The sequence below is a fragment of the Octopus sinensis genome, linkage group LG10 (genome assembly GCF_006345805.1).
Source record: "Octopus sinensis linkage group LG10, ASM634580v1, whole genome shotgun sequence".
Classification (NCBI taxonomy): Eukaryota; Metazoa; Mollusca; class Cephalopoda; order Octopoda; family Octopodidae; genus Octopus; species Octopus sinensis.
This window is the reverse complement of record NC_043006.1, coordinates 53,364,223-53,384,222: the sequence shown is the minus strand read 5'-3', so window position 1 is coordinate 53,384,222 and position 20,000 is coordinate 53,364,223. Positions and strand designations below refer to the sequence as shown.

The 20,000-nt window shown below is 41.0% G+C and overlaps 1 protein-coding gene across 1 annotated transcript in view; it reads left to right on the top strand.

The window, feature by feature from the left end:
* LOC115216362 (histone chaperone asf1b-B-like) overlaps positions 1–20,000 on the top strand; it is a 295,828-nt gene that overhangs the window by 234,244 nt on the left and 41,584 nt on the right. Inside the window, exon 4 of the mRNA XM_036506683.1 lies at positions 15,814–16,009. Coding sequence (XP_036362576.1) covers positions 15,814–15,963 — 150 coding nt within the window. The 3' untranslated portion in view covers positions 15,964–16,009. The remainder of the gene's footprint in view (positions 1–15,813; positions 16,010–20,000) is intronic.

Sequence of the window (20,000 nt, the reverse complement as noted above, 5' to 3'; positions counted from 1 at the left end):
TATATATATATATATATATATATATATTATAGAGAGAGAGAGAGAGGAGAGAGAGAAGAACAATCTTACTTAGAAATGGATGCGTGCGTTCCGTCATATAATAAATTAATGAATAAAACATATGCATGTATACATACATATATGTACGTACCTACCTCTACATGTATATATACACGCATATATGGGTACAGGACACAAAAAAAAACGTCGAACACAATGAGAAACGAAAACATAAACACAAAACCAAAGAACTGGACATTTTTCTTAAACAACGAAAAAATAGAGTACAGCACAAATCTCAAATTTTATTTGATTTGCTTTTCGCTGGAAGGAAAGTTTCTATCGAAGATGCGTATCGCCTTCACCTTCGAAACGCAGAGTAGATGAAATCATGGCGACTGAAGAAGGGGAATTTTCCTTGTGTTATTTGTCCTGTACTCTATTTTTTTGTTGTTTAAGAAAAATGTCCAGTTCCTTGGTTTTGTGTTTATGTTTTCGTTTCTCATTGTGTTCGACGTTTTTTTGGTGTCCTGTACCCATATATGCGTGTATATATACATGTAGAGGTAGTTACGTACATATATGTATGTATATATGCATATGTTTTATTTATTAATTTATTATATATATATATATGTTATATATATATATTATATATACACATATATATATATATATATATTATATATATATATCTATATATATTAATATATATATATATATATATATATATATATATATATTATATATAGTATATATATATATATATATTATATATATATACTCTTTTTACTCTCTTTACTCTCTTTTACTTGTTTCAGTCATTTGACTTTAGCCATGCTGGAGCACCGCCTTTAGTTGAGCAAATCTACCCCAGGACTTATTCTTTGTAAGCCTAGTACTTATTCTATCGGTGTCTTTTGCCGAACCGCTAATTTACGGGGACGTAAAGACGCCAGCGTTGGTTGTCAAGCGATGTTGGGGGACAAACACAGACACACAAAGACATCCCTACTCCACCTTCCCTATCCTTCCCATCCCCCATCCCATCCCCCATCCTATCCCACACACCATTCCTCACATACCCCACCTCTACCCCACCCTCTGCCTACCCACAAACCCCCAACTCTGCCTCAACCCTCAGCCGAAACCACACCCCACACGTGCTTTCTCCCCTCTCGCCTCCTCCACCTCCCAATATCACACCATACCACACTACACCATACAACATTACACATCACCTCACAACACACCACCCACACACCCATCCCCTCATTCTCACGCCTACACATACATACACGCACACGTCCAGACCACCAGCCCTCTTTCACACGCACATACATACTCTCTTATACACACACGCACCTTCGTGTTGGGGGGTCATCTTTACTTTGTTATCTCCCCTAATTTCCTTTTCGTGTGTGACCCTTCTGTCCGAGTCAGACGCCATGATAGATCATTAGCCACTACACACACTTTTTTTTCTCTCCTTGTTTCTCTCCCTGTTTTCTGTGTCCCTTTCTGTAGAAGAGCGTAGGCTCGAAACGTAAAAGACTTTTTCTATTCCTGAGCGTTATACTAATATATATGTTTGTTTTGTACACCACCTGTCTTCGTCTTTTGTTTTTTTCGTAAACTCTCCCTATATATAAGAATACAAAAATGGGACAAGAACGTATGAATGTATTGTGTTTGTGTACGCATACGCAAACATAATTACATATATTATCCATAAACACGTTCATATATACATACACATACATATGATTATGTATGTATATGTAAATATCTATATCTATATATATATGTGTGTGTGTGTGTGTGTGTGTATGTGCGTGTGTGTATGTATGTACATAACACATACACACACATATATATATAGAGAGAGAGAGAAAGAAAAAAAGAGGGAGAAAGAGGAGGTGCACATGATTCTCGTTATTATAATTTTTATTAGTATGACATATGTATTTTCTAAAATTGCTTGCTCACCGACTCAACAGGTAGTCAGTCAGTACAATGACTATGTATATATATATGAATTAAATAAACTCAAAGTATTAACTTCATATATGACTTAGAAAGAAAATATATCACAATTTGCATCACGGAGCATATACATGTTTCAGTGACAATTCACTTCGTCAGCCGGTGTAGAACAAAGATGATTAACTACATATTTAACTACACAATAAATCGCAGTTGTTGACATTACGAGTGGTTATTATATAAAATTGCAAGGTATGAACGAAGTCACTTCACAGACACAAACACACACACACACACACACACACACACACACACAACACACACACACACACACATTATATATATTGGGCTGGTGCATAATTATTGCAGCTTTTTTTCAACAAATTTTATTCAACAAGAACAATAACAATATTTAACAAAATCATCTTTAAATGACGGTCTGACCGTCTGCCAAGCAAATGAGAAGCAGTAATTGAAGTAGATGGTCAATATGCTCCGGAATAATCATTTAAGGAGGTTTTTGTTTCATATTGTTATTGTTTGTGTGAATAAAATTTGTTATAAAAAACCCACAATAATTATGCACCAACCCAATATATATATATATAATATATATATATATATATATATATATATTATATATATAATATATATATATATATATATATATATATATATATATATATATATTTATAATAAGAGTAGATCGTATACGAGTGGGTATATATTTGTAAAAAAGAAGTTTGAAAACGCCACTATATTAGATAAATTTTAATTTTCTTATGAATTTTACATGTTTCGGTTCTTGAAAAAACGAACCTTATCAAAAATATTATAGAAAGAAAAGTGCAATAGAAAAGTTCATAATTGTTTCTTACTGGTCTCAATAGAATCCATGTGGTGGTGTTTTGTCGGTAGTTGGTATAATCGCTATATTACAGTTGAGTGTAGTAAAGAAGTTCATTATTGTTTCTTGCTGGTATCAAAAGGAACCGTGTGCTTGTTTTTTTGTTTCTTGTGTGACCGAAACGTAAGATTCATAAGAAAATTAAAATTTATCGAATATAGTGGCGTTTTCAAACTTCTTTTTTACAAATATATATATATATATGTGTGTGTGTGTGTGTGTGTGTGTGTGTGTGTGTGTGTGTGTGTGTGTGTGTGTGTGTGTGTGTGTGTATGTATGTATACACACACACACACTCACACACACACACATATATATATACACATATATATACATATATATATCTATGAATTAGCAACTATCCTAGAAATACCAGAAATACCTTCTTATTACTCTATGTGTGGAGTGGAAAGGGGAGTTGCTGGTCATTCGTAGAAATATGAATATCCAGGCGTGAGCAGCGGAGAGGAATTCAAATACGTACATATACATGTATACAGACACACGCACATACACATATATATTTATATATAAATACATACACATACATATATACACACGCGCACACACACATACATATATATATTTATATATAAATACATACATATACATATATACATACATACACATACACTCTCACTCACACATACATACATATGTACGTACTTACGTACATACGTACATGTGTTATACGTCTGTACGAGTATGCAGCTAGACGGCGTGCGCGTGCATCTGTGTGCTTGTGTGTGTATATTTAGCTTTTCTCTCATTGCCTCAGATGCTAGTCTTGGCTCTGACTGTTCCTTATGACCGAATTAGAGATAAGTTTCTCCATTCTATGATACAGCAAATAGTACAGAGATCTTTATGACGTAATGACTTGTGTGACCTTGTGTGGTTTCTAACACATTGTTTAGTTGAACTGGATGCTGTTGTTGTTGTTGTTTCTCATGATGTTGCTGTTGTTTTTTATGTTGTTGTGGTTATTATTATTGCTGATGTTGCTGTTGCTTGTAGTTGGTGATGTAAGCATATTGGAATTAGCGAACAATCTCAACTGCTTTCTTTTCCTTGTTGCTTCTTTATGCGATCCTTTAACAATAGAAACACCATCTCGCTTGCGATAGATACCATTAAATACATTTTCGTAAGAAAGTATAACCATCGTCGTTGTGGTCGTCACTACTACCAACATCACTACCGTTATCGCTGCCCCGTCCCTTCATCATCATCATCATCATCATCATCATCATCATCATCATCATCACCACCACCACCACCATCATCAATATCATCATCATCATTACCACCGTCATCATCATCATCATCATCATCATCATCATCACCACCACCACCATCATTATCTTCATCATCATCATCATCATCATCATCACCAGCACCAGCACCAGCACCAGCACCAACACCAGCACCACAACCACCACCATTATCATCAGGATCATCATCACCACCACCACCATCATCATCATCATCATCATCATCATCATCATCATCATCATCATCATCATCATCATCGTCATCATCATTATCCCGCTGCAGAAACTTCCGTAAATTCCATCATTTTCGACATTAACATCGAACTGTCACCCAGTGATTAATATTTCTTGCTCAAGCAAGGCAGTGAGCTGGCAGAAACGCTAGCACGTCGGACGAGATGCTTAGCGGTATTTCGTCTGCCGTTACGTTCTGAGTTCAAATTCCGCCGAGGTCAGCTGTGCCTTTCATCCTTTCGGTGTCGATTAAATAAGTACCAGTTACGCACTGGGGTCGATATAATCAACTTAATCTGTTTGTCTGTCTTTGTTTGTCCCCTCTGTATGTAGCTCCTTGTGGGCAGTAAAGAAATAAGAATCGTTAGCACGCCGGACAAAATGCTTAGCGATGTTTTATCAGTCATTATATTCTGAGTTCAAATTTCACCGAGGTCGACTTAGCCTTTCATTATTTCGGAATCAATAAAATAAGTACCAGTTGAGCACTAGGGTCGATGTAGTAGTCTTACCCGCTACCACAAAATTGCTGGCTTTGTGCCAGATATGAAACCAACATTTCTTCCTCAAATCCAGAAAATATTTTAGCCTCGATGTTTCAGTAACATATCTGCTTTACAAACCAAAAATACGACTCACTACGGAGTCATTGTTCACATCTTTTGGATGTTGCAATTGTTACTACATACAAAGGTAACCAAAATCCAGTTTAATCCATTCTGCTGACTACTTTTTGATCTACTCACTTGTTTACTCCACCAGAAGTGCAAGCCTCTGGTTTACCTTTTCTGTATAAGATGCTGTTATTTAACTCCACGTTAGCTCTGATCGAGCAGACCTATGATCAAAATTATTTCGGATGAGACAATCTCATTGTTTATCCTGTTCATAGAATCCAACGAAGATCGCATGGATAGTAGTAGTATCTGGAGATACTACTACCGATGTGTGATCTTCATCAATGTTTGAAGCTGTCTTTATATTTTGTGGAGAAGTGAGAATATCGTATGGTATGAGATGAAAAAAAAATAGGGGCAGGAGAACGGAACTCTTTGATAATTTACAGTTCCGGAAGTTCTTTCTAATATATTACATAAGATTGGCAGAACTACAGGTAGTTTTGGGAGAGAGCGTTTTGTGTTGTTTCTCAAGTGGTGTTGAATATTTTGTGTATAAATGGATGATGTTGATGGTAGTTAGGTGATGTGTGGGAGGATTTTTGTTATTAGAGCCATCTTATATTTTCTGTGTTAGGCTTGTATGTAGTGAAGTGGAAAGTAAAGAGGTGAATCCAGTTTGTAGTTTAAAGAGTTGTGCATGAATTGGTAATGTGTCTCTAAGCCTCTCTAAGATCGTTGAGGATGTAAATAGGAGGGAAATCGTTATAGATTACTCAATAGATTCCTGGTACCTTGGATGTTTTTATCGAAATCATTTCTGCTGCAAGATTTCGGACATAATTTCTGATTTTGAGGATACCTTTCTGCGTTCCACTCGGCAGTTTCGGGGTCCCTGTAAAGATCCATGGTGATAGCTCATTTTCGTGACTAAAAGCTAAAAAAAAAAATTCGAGCTAGCGGTCTTATTTGAGAGAGAATTGGCTGTTATTTCTAGCCGGTCAAACACTTAAAAAAACGCTTTGATGTTGTGTGTGTATGTGCGTGCATGTGTGTTTGTGTGCGAGTATGATGGCGGAAAGCATCAAATAGTTATTTAAGATATGGAACGGTGTAATTTGAAATAGACTTGATGCTATTGCTACGCAGCTAGAGTCTCTCAGAGTTTCTATTTCACTAACTGTGGATCATTATTCACAAAAGGGGGTCTGCATTCCTCGATTGCGATAACAACAATAGCAACAACACCCGAAATAATCTTAATAATAACAGTAGAAACATCAACCTTAGACTGTAGAATCAAGAACCACCTCCACCAAAACTACCACCACCACCACCACAACTGCAACCACCAGTTTCGGTGACGACGGCCACCATCTCCACTACCCCCACAACTAATATTTCAATCAGCATCACTATTACTAGTGCAGCTATTATCACCTGTGCCACCACCACCACCACCACCACCACCATCCCCACCACCACCATCACCAACACCACCAATAATTACAGAAAAAAGTCAATGCTATACCAAAAACTAAGTAAATGGGGGTGGTGGCAGTAGTAGAAGAGGAGGAGGAGGACGAGGAGGAGGATGAGGTGGAGGAAAAGGAAAAGGAGGAAGTGAAGTAATGCACCCCAGCTATTACCTTATATGTTTGATATCTTATTGAATCTTATCTAGCAGAACACCTTTCTTCTTGATGTATGCACGCGTGCGCGTATACATACATACATACATACATACATACATACATACATACATATATAAATATACATATGTATTTATGCATATATATACATATATATCTGCACACGCGCATACATACATACATACATACATATATACATACATACACATATACACACACGCACACACACATGTTATTATATATATAATAATATAAATATTATATATATATATATATATATATATATGCATATATACATACATACATACATACATACATGTACATATATATATATATATATATATAAAAAACTACACTTCAAACACCAGTACCGTAGCGGCGTCAGTAGTCATGATGGTAATATAGAGGTGTATATATACATATATTACACACACACACACACACATGCTTAGAGTGAGAGAGAGAGAGAGAGAGAGAGAAAGAATGAGAGAGAACAGGGGGGAGTTGAAGCGAGAGGAAGATGCACAACAGATAAGTTTTGTTTACAACTACATTCTTTAGAATTCTAGATCGTTCAGTGTTTATCTTACTGTTGTGAAAGAAAACTAGCAGCATTATGTGTGTGTGTGTGTGTGTGTGTGTGTGTATACGTATGTACCCCCCCCCAAACTCATAACGTTATCAGCGGCATTACGAACAGCGGTAATGTGGGCCATGGCGGCATCAGCAAAAACAACCACGTTAAGTACAATTGCAGCAACAGCGATGAACAACAGCGGAAAGAACAAACCCAGTGTTATAACGACTCCCTGTTTTCACTGTGAAATCTTAGCTACAGAAACCACTTGAAAAACAATCATCCACCTTTATCATCTACTTTCCTTACTTAATATCATTTCGACATGCAATGATAAACACACATTATAAACCACATGCAGTGTTTGTTCTGGCATAATCGTTTATGGTATCGGGGCAAAATGCTTTATGGTGTTTCGTTACGGCTTTTTACGTTCTGTGTTCAAATCCAGTCGTGTTTGATAATATAACGATAAACGTCGCCCTTTTCAAGCCTAGCCAGGCTCATGAGCTCGGTTTCCCGGTTTCTGTGGCGTATGTGTCCCCCCCCCCAGCTGGACGGAACGCCAGTCCATCACAGCGTTACTCAATAAACAGGAAGAGAGAATGAGAGAAAGTTGTGGCGAAAGAGTACAACAGGGGTCGCCACCACCCCCTGCAGGAACCTCGTGGAGCTTTTAGGTGTTTTCGCTCAATAAACACACACAACGCCCGGTCTGGGAATCGAAACTGCGATCTTCCGACCGCGAGTCCGCTGCCCTAACCACTGGGCCATTGCGCCTCCACCTTGATAATATAAAGTACCAGTCAAATCGGGCATCGGACAAAATGCCTTGTTATATTTAGCTATTATCCTTTTATCTTCTGAGTTTGCGAGTTCTAAGTCTCAGGATTTGTAAAAGAAAGTATCAGTCAATGTTGGGCCAATATAATTGACACGCTTCATGTGTGTGTGTGTGTGTGTGTGTGTGTGTGTGTGTGTGTGGTGTGTGTGTGTGTGTGCGCGTGTGTGTGTGCGTGCGTGTGTGTGTGTGTTTGTGTGTTTGTGTGTGTGTCCTCCATTAAAAGTGAGTCCTTATGCCTATGCCAGTAATTATTACTAAGCAAAAGAGCCAATGTGGGAGCCTTTTAGTGGTTGCTCTTTCATTTGTTTCAGTCATAAGACTGCGGCCTTGCTGGGGCACTGCATTGAATTTTTAGTCTAATGAATCGTTCGCAGTATTTATTTATTAAAAAAAAATTTAAGCCTGGTACTTACTTTATCAGTTTCTTTGCCGAACCGTTAAGTTGACAACACCGATTGTCAAGCGGTGGTAGGGGACAAACACACACGCGAAGGCACGCACACTCACACACACACGGCAGGCTTCTTTTAGTTTCCGTCTACCAAATCCACTCACATGGCTTTGTCGGCCTGAGGTTATAGTAGAAGACATTTTCCTAAGATGCCCTGCGGTGAGACTGAGCATAGAACCATGTTTTATACCACACAGCCATGCCTGCGCCTATGATATAATAACTAAATCTCCTTTAAATTACGCTCTAGCTGTAAGGAAAAGGAAAAGACACGTTGGATAATGTGTCTTAGTTTGTACCGTGTGAATAAAAGGTGGGTATGGGTACGAGTAAAACAAGTGGTAGCAAGAGCAACAGCAGCAGCAGGGTTGGAGGCACAAGGCCAAAAATTTCAGACGATGGGGCTACAGTGTTCAACAGTTATTTATTTTATCGACAGCGAAAGGATGAAAGGCAAAGTCGATTCCGGTAGAATTTGAACCTAGAACGTAAAGACGGACGACATGCCGTTAAATATTTTGTCCAGCCTGCCTATGATTCTACCAGCTCGTTGCTTTAAGAGCAAAGTAAATATTGGTTTCAAATTTTGGCACAAGGCCAGAAATTTCAGGGGAGGGGTTAAGTCGATGACATCAATTCCACTGCTAAGCAGGTACTTATTTTATTAACTTAATTTTATTATCAATCCTTTCTACTGGAAGCACAGGGCCTCAAATTTGGGGGAAGGGGACTAGTCTGTTATATCTACCCCAGTGAAACACTGGGGTAGAACAAGCATACATATACCAAACACATTAATAACACATCAAAACTTTAGCACAGCATCGGTCTATGTTCACTGAATTCACACGAAACACGTTGAGATAGAAGTTGTATATGTGGGACAACATTCCTTCTATCTCTTCAACATTCTGGACTGCGTTGACAATTTCGGTAACACTCGTTAAAAAAAAAAACTCAAGAAGATAGAGTGGTTTACTATGTTTAATGTAAATACCTGGTATTTTCTTGCTCTTAGTCTATCTATCTATCTATCTATCTATCTATCTATCTATCTATCTATCTATCTATCTATCTATCTATCTATCTATCTATCTATCTATCTATCTATCTATCTATCTATCTATCTATCTATCCATCCACCATCCATCATCATCTATCTATCTATCTATCTATCATCTATCTATCTATCTATCTATCTATCTATCTATCATCTACCTACCTATCTATCTATCTATCTTCTATCTATCCATCCATCCATCATCCATCCATCCATCATCTATCTATCTATCTATCTATCTACTATCTATCTATCTATCTATCTATCTATCCATCCATCCATCCATCCATCCATCATCCATCCATCTATCTATCTATCTATCTACTATCTATCTATCTATCTATCTATCATCCATCCATCCATCCATCCATCTATCTATCTATCTACTATCTATCTATCTAGCTATCTATCTATCATCTATCTATCTTCTATCTATCTATCTATCTATATAGTGGTAGGGGCAGGCGACACGTTGCTATTTGTGTGGAAGCGAAACACACTTGAAAAAGGCGTACCCAACCACTGCACACCAAGAGCAACAACAACAACCACTACCACAACCAAAGCACTCCGGAAAAAAAGCTCTACTACCCACACCACCATCAACACAGAAGACGACAAGAGAAGCACACCAAGCTAATCCGTCATCAACCAAAAACCACTCAACACCTGAAAAAATACCAACACCACCAACAACAGCAAAACCCAAAGGAACAGAAAAACAAAGAAAACACACACAAACTGATCCCCCATCCCTTATACCGCACTCAACACACACAAACACTCAACAACCAACAACAACGAAAACAACAACACAACCACTTACACAGACATACATAGAAGCCCACAACATACCCCTACCCCCTACTGATTCCTCAGAAATTTCGTCGGAGACGAAACCAGTGAGGAATGGCAAATAGCTACAAAAAAAAGGAAAATAAAGAGCAGAAACACAACCAAACCAAATGCAAACAGAACAAAGCAGGGGGAAATACATCTCACGAAGACATTTCAAAACCCAACGCAAACACAGCCACACCACACCACAAAAATATATACAGCAAACATGCTCACAGCTATAGACACCAAAAACACAAATTTGATGGAATACATCCAATCAAAAACAAACATAACAGAAGATGACATAAAAACAAACAATCACCCATACACAACACCACCAGACCACATCAAAATATTACACATCTCCAAAAGTCTGCACCACACACTCAAAGGCATTTTCCCCAGCGCGGTTGGTAAATGCCAAAAATATCTCACAAAGAAACTGTACTGGGATCTCCTCGAGGACAAACCAAAGGAGGAGAAAGCAAAAACTTTCGAGCAGTAAGTAACCCTCTGTTCCTTTCACTTGTATTCTAATTCATTAGGACTATGATCAAGATTGGTTGTGTAAATGCGCGTGGCTTGGGGTCCCCTTGGAAACAAGGGTACCTCTTAAATGACATAAAGTCACATAATTTAGAAATCATAGCCATAAGTGAGACCAGACTCCACAATCCGCGGGCCCTAAAGACCATGTTTGGCGGACAGTTCAACATTTATTTTTCCCCCTGTCTGCCGAGAATGGGCGGTAGTGGCACCGCGGTACTTTTTCACAAGAGTCTGGATCTCAAAGTAAGGACAATATTCGTAGACCCGGAGGGTAGACTGGTCGTCCTGGATGTCGACGGCAGCAATGGGTGCGCTTTTCGACTCGTATCAGTCTACGCACCGCCCTTAATAGGTCGGGCGGATTTCTTTCAATGTCTAGAAGTATTCTTGGGAACGTCTCGTCCTTTACTCTTAGTGGGGGATTGGAATGCTACCTTGGACACGCATGTAGACTACGTGGGTAGAGATAGGAATAGACGGGGACGCAAATGCCTCAGAGACCTGCTCAGACGCTTTCAACTGTCTGACAGGTTCCGACCAGACCACCCGAATGCGCCAACGTGGACATGGAGCAACCGCATCGGGTCGTCGAGATCGTATCTAGATAGGATACTGTGTAGGACAGTAGACAGAGATAGCATAGGATGTCCACAATTCCACATAGTCAGCTACACGGATCACAAACTTGTGACATGTACGCTAGACTTAGGTAAGACACTTAGGCAGGGTCCCGGATACTGGAAACTAAACGCGTCTTTCCCATCGAGACAGGTTTTCAGAGACCGGATTAGCACACTAGTAAAGAGGGCTTTGACGGGAGCCATCATCAACAACAAATGGTGGTTTGCCCTCAAGAGAGCAGTAAAAGCAGAAGCGATTAGGTACAGCAAAGCACTAGCCATAGATAGAAATAGAGTAGAGGGTGAGCTAGTTAAGAAGCTAGAAGAGGCAATTAGAAGCGGCATCGCATCCGACGTTTTGGCGGCGAGGTTGGCCCTCGACCAACACTTCAACGCCAAACACGAAGGATGTGCTGTCAGAGCTAGGATGCGTGCTCTAAGGAACGAAGGTGTTGGAGCCACGAGAGAGGCCCGGGTGGCAGAGGCGCAACAGGGCAACAAAGCCACCATTCGGTCCCTGGTAGATGAACAGGGGCGCGAATTGCTCGAGCCAAGTAAAATGTGTGAGGCCTTTCAGCAGCATTTTGCCCGACTGTTCGGAACGAGTGGAGGGCAAGAACGTAGGGTGGACTTCAGTGCCTACTACATAGCCTACCACGACTCTCGACAAGAAAGGCAGGGTGCTGCGAAGTGCCATCACGGCGGCGGAAGTGGCAGGAAGCGATGGCAGAATGCTCGAGGACAAATCACCGGGTTTGGATGGTCTACCCTACGAGCTTTACAATTGTATGCCAGACTTGTTTGGAGATCTCTTGGCGGCGGTGTACTGCAACTGGCAGCAAAACGGGAGCATTCCTGGTTTTGTGAGCCGAGGAGCCGTAACACTGCTGAAGAAAGATCTAAACAAGGGAAATGTAATAGATAACTTTAGGCCCATCACTCTGCTTAATGCAGACTTGAAAATTTTGGCCAAGGTGCTAGCCAAGAGGTTGGCGCTTGTCATCGAGAAACTGGTCGACAAGGCGCAAACATGCGCCGTGCCAGGCCGGACCATCCATGACAACCTCCATCTGATGCGCTACATCATAGACAGGGTAGTTAACGAACCTGGCATGGGTGGGGTGCTGATCAATTTGGATCAATCGAAAGCTTTCGATAGGGTGGACCATCGATACTTGGAGGCGGTCCTCGGAGCGGCTGGCTTCGGTCCCGTCTTCCGCGGCTGGATAGCCGCTTTGTACAGAGGCATCCGTTCGGTAATTCGCGTGAATGGACATCTATCGAGACCCTTCGACATCGCACGTTCGGTCCGTCAGGGATGCCCCCTCTCGTCGCTTCTATACGTATTGACTCTCGAGCCATTATTGCGGAAGCTGGCAACCTTGAGAGGCATCCCGCGAGAACTGGGATGCGGGACGAGCGTGTCTGCATACGCGGACGACGTCACCGTCATAGTGTCTAGCCACGAGCACATCGAGCAGGTCGGCGAGACACTGAAAAAACTACGAAGCGGTGACAGGAGCGAAAATCAACCGGGAAAAGTCAGTGGGCTTGCGACTAGGCACCTGGAGAAACAAGCCCATGCCGTCCACCAGCGCCTCCGTCGTGGGACGCTGGACCGACGGCCCGGTTGAGTTGCTCGGGTCTGGTTTGGTCCGGACCTCCGTGGAGAAGAACTGGAACGAGATAACGAGTAGGTGGTGTCACTCTCGCCCGGCAATGGGCCGAGAGGAAACTGTCCCTAAAAGTCGGGCGGAGGTGGCGAACACGTACATCGCGTCCGTCATCTACTACCGCCTGACTGTGGTACCTTGTCCCGACCCTACCATCACCAAACTACAACGCATTCTCTTTCGCTTCTTGTGGAAAGGATGCGTCCCGATGGTCAGGCGATCCATTTGCTGTCAACACCCGTAAAAGAGGGCTGGGCATGCCGTGGTTGATGATGCGCAGACACGCGCTGAGACTGCGACATCTCTCTGGCTCTATGTAGACGACGGTGAACAGGTGTGGTCGCCGTTTGTGAGGCACGCTTTCCCGCAGCTCGTCTCCATGACCGAACTGCAGTCGTGGATCAAAAAGAGGCCGAGGAAAGGCGAATGGCACCGCGAGTGTCGCGTTGCTCTCAAGCAACTCTGCCGTCCTGGGTCGACCTGAGTGACTTCAACACAACCAAAGCATTCTATAGGGGTTTAGTGGGGGGAGGTACGACGACGAGCTCGGGGCGAACCTGGACGTCGACGAGGAGTACCTGACCCGCCTGTTCAGGACGACTTTCGGGCCAGGGCCCATGGACAACTTCCAGAAGATCCCTGGCCTGGCAGTGCTACCGAGAAGCGCTACCCGTTTCGGGATAAGCTCTACAGACACGGCTCGAGAAACACGGGGCCGACCTGCTCGAGATGCGGTAGAGCGACGAAAACCGTTCTGCACGCACTCGTGCAGTGTCCAACAATTTCCGACCTGTGGGCTTATGTCGAACAACTGCTGTCACGTGTGGGACGAGTCGGTTTATCAGCTGAGTCTATCGTCAATATTGTCACGCCGCGCTCCTCCTTCCTCAAACGGGAAGGAAGAGCTATTTTCATCATCCTTGTGGATATGGCGAAAGAATGTATCTGGTGGACGCGTCTGAAAGGATTGGAGACAAACACTTTCCTCTCTGGTCAATCTCTCATCAACTTCTTCAAGTACCACTTGAAAAGGAAAGTGAGAGTAGAGAGGCAAGTTTTGTCTAGCGAATGTTTTAAAAAAAGATGGGTTAATGTAGCAAGAATGGCACGTATAAATGACGAAGCCACCTTGAGCATGATCCTATGAACCCAGAAATTGAAAACAGAGAGTTGCTTATTCGCAAAAAAAAAAAAAAAAGAAATATAACATGTGACTCCATTGACCGAGGTTACCGTGGTCTTTTCCGTAGGCTTTTCTTTCCACGGGTAAACCTCACCTGTCCTCCCCTTTACACTTCATATTGACATTTCTGTGATAACGATCCCTATTGATCAATTTTTTTTTCCTCTCCCCCTTTTTTTTAACTCCACTTTTTTTTGTCCTCTTTCTCTCCTTTTACGATCCCTTTTGATCGAAACTCCCCCTTCCTTTTTTTTTTTTTTTTAAACCTTCAAAAGAAAAGCTCTACCTTGCAATTTGTTGGCTAATAAAGAAACATATCTATCTATCTATCTATCTGTATGTCTGTCTGTTTGTATGCCTGTTTGTCGGTTCTATCACTTACCTCTTTAATACTGTCAACAATCGACTTATCACACTAATTTCCAATATCTCGACCCGACGTAGGAACTCCTTCGTAATTGTTCAACCTGCTAGAAATAATAGCTAAACCTCTCTCAAATCCAACTCTGTTATCCGAAGAAAGGACAATTGGATCATGTAAACTGATCTACTTCTAAAATTACGAAATAGTTGTGGCTAGAATGCATTTGACCATAAGTTTGCTCCATCGGAGTTGGCCTGCGTTTAAACAACGGAGACAACTCATATATGATGGAAACACTTTGCCATCATCGTATTCATCTCCAAAATATTAACTCTTTTTCAATTTCTCTCTCATCCTTTCTCATCTCGGTGACTGTCCTTCCGGGGCAGATCTATTAGGAAGCTGCCCCTGCTCTGTCACTCATCAATTGACTTTCGTTCGTATGGATTCAGTGGAAGCGATACCGTTTCACTCTAGCAAAGCCTCCAGTTACGATCATGTCTGACTTGAGATCTCCGCTTATAAGCTTCATAGGTATCTTATTTTTTTGATTTCAAGTTTCGTGTTAGCTTGCATCATCATTGTAGCAATGCACCAGTAGAGGTCTCTCTTCACCTAACATTATATCAATCTGGTTTGCAGCGGGGATTGGATATGCCGCCTATGCTTTTCGTCATGTTGATTAATGAACTTATAAAGAAGTACTCACTCTTATACAAATGTACTCACTCATATACAAATGGCACCACACGTCACTCCTTAGCTTTCCACACATAGACCTCATCTACATGCTATCTACAAATCTCATGTCAATCTTGCACTGCATCTTACTGCCTCTGTTAACAGAGATCTTGACAGCATTCTCTAAACAGGTTAATTCTGTTTCTTTCAACAGCATAAAGACAATCACCGTAGATATGAAAAAAAAAGACTTCTATCTCTTGACCTAAGATCGTGATACAGACATTATCCTTCTCTTCAGGACCAGAAAATATTTCAGATCCCAACAGCTGCTGACACTCTACAAGATTCTTATGAGACTCACAAAGGACTGCTGCTTCTACATCTGAGACAGAGCTGTTGCTACACACAGACATCCTGGATCACATCTAGAGTAGGGCCATTCGGCTGATCTGCATTAAATCACCAACAGACGCGCTGCAGCCTCTAACCTACAGGTATGCTGTCTCTTTCCTCTATCTTTTCTATCGCTCATATAATGGTTTCAGACTCTCTGAAATGGTTGGTCACATAATTCCCTCATTCAGGTGCACCTGACCCATATCTCACCATCTCTCGTCACCCGTATTGAGTTCAATCTCACGGCTCCGAACTAACCACTATGACCATTCCTTTTTCCGTGGAACACTAGCTCTCTGGAATCTTCTCTCTTCCCAAGTCTTTTCTGCAACAGTTTAAACGGAACATTAAAGAGTTCAGGCTCACCAGTTTCGAGGGACCTGCAAAGGTTATAGGCCCTGTTTCTGCTTCCAGACTCGGAGAGTATTAAAAAAAAAAGGGCGTGCACAACACAAAACCGCAAAGTCGTTACAATTGCTAAGTCTCACAAACTGTAATGATCCCTGCTGTTAATCTCATATACATAACATATTTAAAACTACATCCTAAAGAGAGGCATTCTTTTCCGTCTCAGGAAATACTCTCTAATCATCACTTTCCCGACATAATAACCCTCTATTCAAGAACCAACTCATTGCTTTTTGTATTACAATGTAAAGCTGTTTGTATACATACATACATACATACATACATACATACATACATACATACATACATACATACATACATACATACATACATACGTACATACATGCATGTATGCATATATATATACATATATATATACGCACACATACATGTACATATACAAATTTACACATATATAAATATGTGTGTGTGTACACACACACACACACACACATATATATATATATGTATATATATATATATATGTATATATATATATAGTGCATACACACACGCACATAGAGTCTTTCAGAGTTTCCTTTTGAAATTGAAAATCCGGGTAACTGGCCTGGTTACCACCCACAAATACGAGTTACCGCCCATGGCTATGTGTTCATAAAACTGTTTACCCCAGCATTTTGTCGATGTCAAGGCATGTTAAGGTTTATATATATATAGGGATAGAAAAGACAAGTGAAAACTTTAGCTATTTGATGACGTTGGTGCTGGTAGTGGTGGTACTTGTTGTGGGGTTTGGTGACATAGTGGTGATGGTGATGTTAGTAGTAGTGGTGTTTGTTTTGGGGATAGGTATTGGTTGTGGTGCAAGTCATACTGGTATTAATACTGGTATTAATGTTGTTTCTAGCCCCAGTCAAGCAGACCTATGATCGTAGGTACTCCGGTCGTGACCATTCTATTAAGAAAAAATAACACTATTCATCTTAAATTACATTATTCAATCGTATCCTTCTTTTAAAGGGAAATTTGGTTGCTGTTTCTAACAGGTCGAGCAACTACATAGAACAGTGGTCTTCTTCTTCTTCTTCTTCTTCTTCTTCTTCTTCTTCTTCTTCTTCTTCTTCTTCTTCTTCTTCTTCTTCTTCTTCTTCTTCTTCTTCTCTTCTTCTTCTTCTTCTTCTTCTTCTTCTTCTTCCAATCAGGACTCACGTCATTAGCCACTAAGAATAATCTATAATTCGAGCCTACTCTAAGCTACTAAGAATGCGTGTGGTTACTTGAAGATCCACCCACCACATGCGATAGACTGGCGGTTGCACGGGCGCAAAAGCTACGTTGTTATCCTCATTCCATAAACGGTGGCTTTTAACGGGTGGAGAGCTGAACCATCCTGGGGTACAGAGGATTCGCAATCTAGACTAGCGTCTGAAAGTTTACCACACCATAGTGGGTTACACCATGGTTCCTCTGCTTTGTGGCAGAAGTAGGAAGAAAGAGTGAGAAAAAGTTGTGGTGAAAGAGTACAGCGGGGTTCACCCCACACCCCGCAGAGTACTGCAGGGATCGCCACCAACCCCTGCCGGAGCCTCGTGGAGTTTAGGTGTTTTTGTTCAATAAACACTTACAATGCCCGGTCTGGGAATCGAAACCGCGTTCTTACGACCGCGAGTTCGCCCTAACCACTGGGCCATTGCGCCTCCAGAACAGTGGTTCCATATGACCTGGGGGCAGGGGGCAGTCTATATCAAATTTTGTCATTAAGAATTTATGTTCAATAAATTGGTTGTACTTTTATACAATTTCTAATCATGTATGATTATAAAAATACAATATGATTTTTTAAAACATCAAATGACTATGAGGGTCCAGTAGAGTAAAATAGGGATCAAAGGAGGGTCTGTAGGCAAAAAACGGTTGAAAACCACTGACATAGAGCCTCGGTGGTCAAAATGATGGCTGCAACTATACTGGTGGTGATTGTATTGGTGGCAGTAGTGAGGATAGTGTTGGTGGTAACGACAAGCGATGGTAGTGGTGGTGGTGTTATTTATGATGTTGAAGTTGTTGGTGATATTTATGTGAGATATGCCTGAGAGGCAGTTGATTAATGGCTGTAACAAACAACGGTGATGGTATTATAGTTGTTGTGATGGTGATGGTCGAATTTACTTGTGTTGGTGGTGTTGGTAATAATGGCAGGGTACCTGGGGCGTGGGAGCATCTGTTTTACTTGTAGCGGTACAAATTGTTGCTATCGTTTATTGTATGAAAGCGTGGCTTAGGGGATTAGGGTATTCGGTTTACGATTGTAAGGTCGAGAGTTCGATACACGGTGGCGCGATGTGTCCTTAAGCAAGACAGTTTATTTCACGGTACTCCAGTTCTCTCAGCTGGCAAAAAGCGAGTGGTACCTGCATTTTAAAGGGCTGGCTTTGTCGCATCCTGTGTCAAGCTGAATCTTCCTGAGAACTACGTTAAGGGTACGCGTGTCTGTGGAATGCTCAATAACTTGCACGTTAATTTCACTTCATATATGTGTATGTGTGTCTTTGTTTTTATGAATGTTCCTCCACACCGCTGGACAACCGCTGATGGTTTATTTACATCCCAGTAATCTAGAGGTTCGGCAAAAGAATCAAACTGAATAAGTACCAGACTTAAAAATGAAATAAGTATTGGTGTCGATATGTTCAACTAAACAATTTCAAGGCAGTTACCCAGCATGTCCATAGACCAATTACTGAAACACGCAAAAGGTAAAAGGTGATGAAAGCATTAGTTAAAAGAAAAAGAGAAAGAAAGAGAGAGAGAAGGAGGGATGGGGGAAGGGGAGATAGAGTCAGAGAGAGAGAGAGAGAGAGAGCGAGAGAGAGAGAGAGAAAGAGAGAGAGAGAAAGGGAGAGAGAGAGAGGCACTCCTTATTGTCTTTTGAACATTGAATGTTTACGTGTGAATTGGATGGATATTGTAGCTGTGTTGTTTAGGACAACGCCAATTCATCTTCACATAAGAACAATTTTGAGAACCGGATAGAAGGTTGGTAGTTCTGGATGTAATTGCCAGTCAAGATGGTACTGATGAACGCCAACAGTCTGTCGGGACAAGACGGCCAGACAACTACCGGAACTGGATACTTCTGACACTTAAGTATTAGTTGGAGACTGAAATACTATTTTAAACGCACGTCGAGTGAGTCTAGTGATTAGAAAGAAGGAATTGAAGATCCTCTAAAATCTGTTCAGGAATATCGACAGGCTTACCTTGAAATACCAACGTAGATTAGATTAGATCACAGCAAATGGACAACTGCAAGAAATCCATGGCCTGGTTGTGATATCGAGAGGCATTGCCACTTGGTGAAAAGCTTTACAGGTACGTAAGTTCCGACTGTTGGCCTTTTCGAGGTACATGCAGAGTGATGAAATCTTTTGGCACGCACTCATTCAGTTACCGAATGTCACATGTGGTATGAGCCGGCTTTCATCTAAGTCAGGCAACCAATTGCCTCAAAATATATTTATTTACGCCGATGTTACCCTTCTTTGATTTCAAAAGGTTCATTGAATCTATTTATTGAATTTATTTATATGAATCTATTTACACGTCCATTACATTAGACAGATGCAATGTTGCCGGAAGGAAAATTTCCGTCGTAACAAGGAACAGGTTTTTTTTTTAATATAATTTTACTTATGTCTAATGAGTCCTCATTACTCCCAA